The 2,500-nt window shown below is 48.1% G+C and overlaps 1 protein-coding gene across 6 annotated transcripts in view; it reads right to left on the bottom strand.

Moving 5' to 3' along the window:
- FKBP15 (FKBP prolyl isomerase family member 15) overlaps nt 1–2,500 on the bottom strand; it is a 44,159-nt gene that overhangs the window by 14,549 nt on the left and 27,110 nt on the right. For all 6 annotated transcript variants that reach the window (XM_078881489.1, XM_078881488.1, XM_078881490.1 and 3 more), the window contains exon 18: nt 1,610–1,704. In XM_078881489.1, the coding sequence (XP_078737615.1) occupies nt 1,610–1,704 (95 nt within the window). The remainder of the gene's footprint in view (nt 1–1,609; nt 1,705–2,500) is intronic.

The following is a 2,500-nucleotide window of genomic DNA, read 5'->3' as shown; positions in this document are numbered from 1 at the left end:
GTGACATACACACTTGAGGGGGTATTGGCCCCCTCACCCGTCTATCTGAGGACACACCTCCTAGCTAACCCTAGCCTGCCTCAGAGTCCTCCTCTCGTGGACTAGGGGAGGCTATCTTGGCCCGACACTGGTCAGTCGGGCCCGGTACTCAGAGTCCAGACCAACACTGGCTCTGGCTCTGGCACCACGCCACTGGCTCGAGCCTGCGCGGTCCTGACAAGGACGGCGTACCAGGGGGAGACCAGGGCTCTATCTCGGACGTCTTCCGTCTTCTCTTCTTAGCTAACCCAACTCTCTCTAGCCCCCCGATACATTCCCCTTTTATACATCCCCCTCCCTGAGGGGTGGGGCCCCGGGGGATCGTAACGTCCGAAGCGCGGACGTCGTAGAGGGCACCTGCCCGTGCACTGACGTAGCCCCGCCCACTGTGCTAGTTTCCCGTAGGATCCCATACATATCAGCTCGACACATATTTCCTCCGTAAGACCCCTACAGAACCAAGAAGATGAAACTTCTAGATTTGAAGCTTTCGTGACTGCAAGGATTCATACTCTAAGGTTTTTTAAAATCCTTTATATTAAGTTCACTTGCTTGCTTTCTTGCGCGCTTACGACCATGCAAATCTTTCGGTCGTTTTTTAACCCACTTCCTCTGATCCAATCGAGCTGACATTTTACACACAGACTCGTTGTGCGTGACAATTTATTTTCGTGAAAAATTTTTTCCAAAATTTTCCACTTTTTAGGAAAAAATTAATTTCATATTTAATTTAAAATACCAATGTGATAAAAATGAAACTCTTACTCAAGAAAAACAGAAATGAATAATAAAATAAAACCGATGTCACGCATATAAAGGATATATAGTGAAAAACTTTGTTTTTACGGGTTAATTTTTTTTCGGTAAAGTCACGTAGGTAAAAAAATAATAAAAACAAAATAAAACAACAATAAATGAAAATAACTAAATTAAATCACTACGTGTTCGGAAGCAACACAGGCCTCCGTCATCAGGTGTACGGTAATTTTACTGGAGCAGTTACACCTGATGACGGAGGCTTGTGTTGCTTCCGAACACGTCGCGATTTAATGTAGTTATTTTCATTTGTTATTATTGAATTTTATTATTTTACCTACGTGACTTTACCGAAGAAAACCTAAGAGCAGCACAAACACACACGTGTGAAATCACGTGTGTGGTCACGTGTGTGGTCACGTGTGTGGTCACGTGTGTAATCACGTGTGCAATCACGTGTGCAATCACGTGTGTAATCACGTGTGTGGTCACGTGTGTGGTCACGTGTGTAATCACGTGTGTAATCACGTGTGTAATCACGTGTGTGGTCACGTGTGTAATCACGTGTGCAATCACGTGTGCAATCACGTGTGTAATCACGTGTGTGGTCACGTGTGTGGTCACGTGTGTAATCACGTGTGTAATCATGTGTGTAATCACGTGTGTAATCACGTGTGTAGTCACGTGTGTGGTCACGTGTGCGGTCACGTGTGTAATCACGTGTGTAATCACGTGTGCAATCACGTGTGTAATCACGTGTGTTATCACGTGTGCAATCACGTGTGCGGTCACGAGCACGGCGCGAATCGAGGACCTCTGGTTCCTCTGAAGCAGGTCGCCAATCTTCTCGTTCTGCTGCTCGATCTTGCTGTTCCGCTCCAGCACCTCCTGCTTCAAGCGCTCGTTCTCCTGCAAACCCCACCGTCAAAACGACGACGACAACAACAACAACATTTACAACCCATTCATGGGGCAGAGTCAACCTATGGACAGGCTTTGAGGCTGACACGGCCACCACCCACCACTCTGCACGCGCCGCCGGTTTGCCGAAAAAATCGCCGACGTTCCACCGCCGAGCCTCACCGGAGACTACCACGTGGCTTAACCATCTCCACGTAGAGCGTGTAACAGACTGATGGGGGCGAGTGCTGTTCGTAGCAGAGGTCGCAAACGGGTTTTTATTCCTTACCCGTACCCTACCCGTACCCGTACCCGGCAGCACCAGGGTCGCAAACGGGTACCCGGGTAAGTCTACTCATAGACTCAACACTGCCCATAGACTCAACACTGCTCATAGACTCAACACTGCCCATAGACTCAACACTGCTCATAAACTCAACACCGCCCATAGACTCAACACTGCCCATAGACTCAACACTGCTCATAGACTCAACACTGCTCATAGACTCAACACTACCCATAGACTCAACACCGCCCATAGACTCAACACTGCCCATAGACTCAACACTGCTCATAGACTCAACACTGCTCATAGACTCAACACTACCCATAGACTCAACACTGCCCATAGACTCAACACTACCCATAGACTCAACACTACCCATAGACTCAACACTACCCATAGACTCAACACCGCCCATAGACTCAACACTACCCATAGACTCAACACCGCCCATAGACTCAACACTGCCCATAGACTCAACACTACCCATAGACTCAACACTACCCATAGACTCAACACCGC

The sequence above is a fragment of the Lampetra fluviatilis genome, chromosome 61, assembly GCF_964198595.1.
Source record: "Lampetra fluviatilis chromosome 61, kcLamFluv1.1, whole genome shotgun sequence".
Lineage (NCBI taxonomy): Eukaryota > Metazoa > Chordata > Hyperoartia > Petromyzontiformes > Petromyzontidae > Lampetra > Lampetra fluviatilis.
Note: the sequence above shows the minus strand (reverse complement) of the source record. Positions and strands in the feature narration are given on the sequence as shown.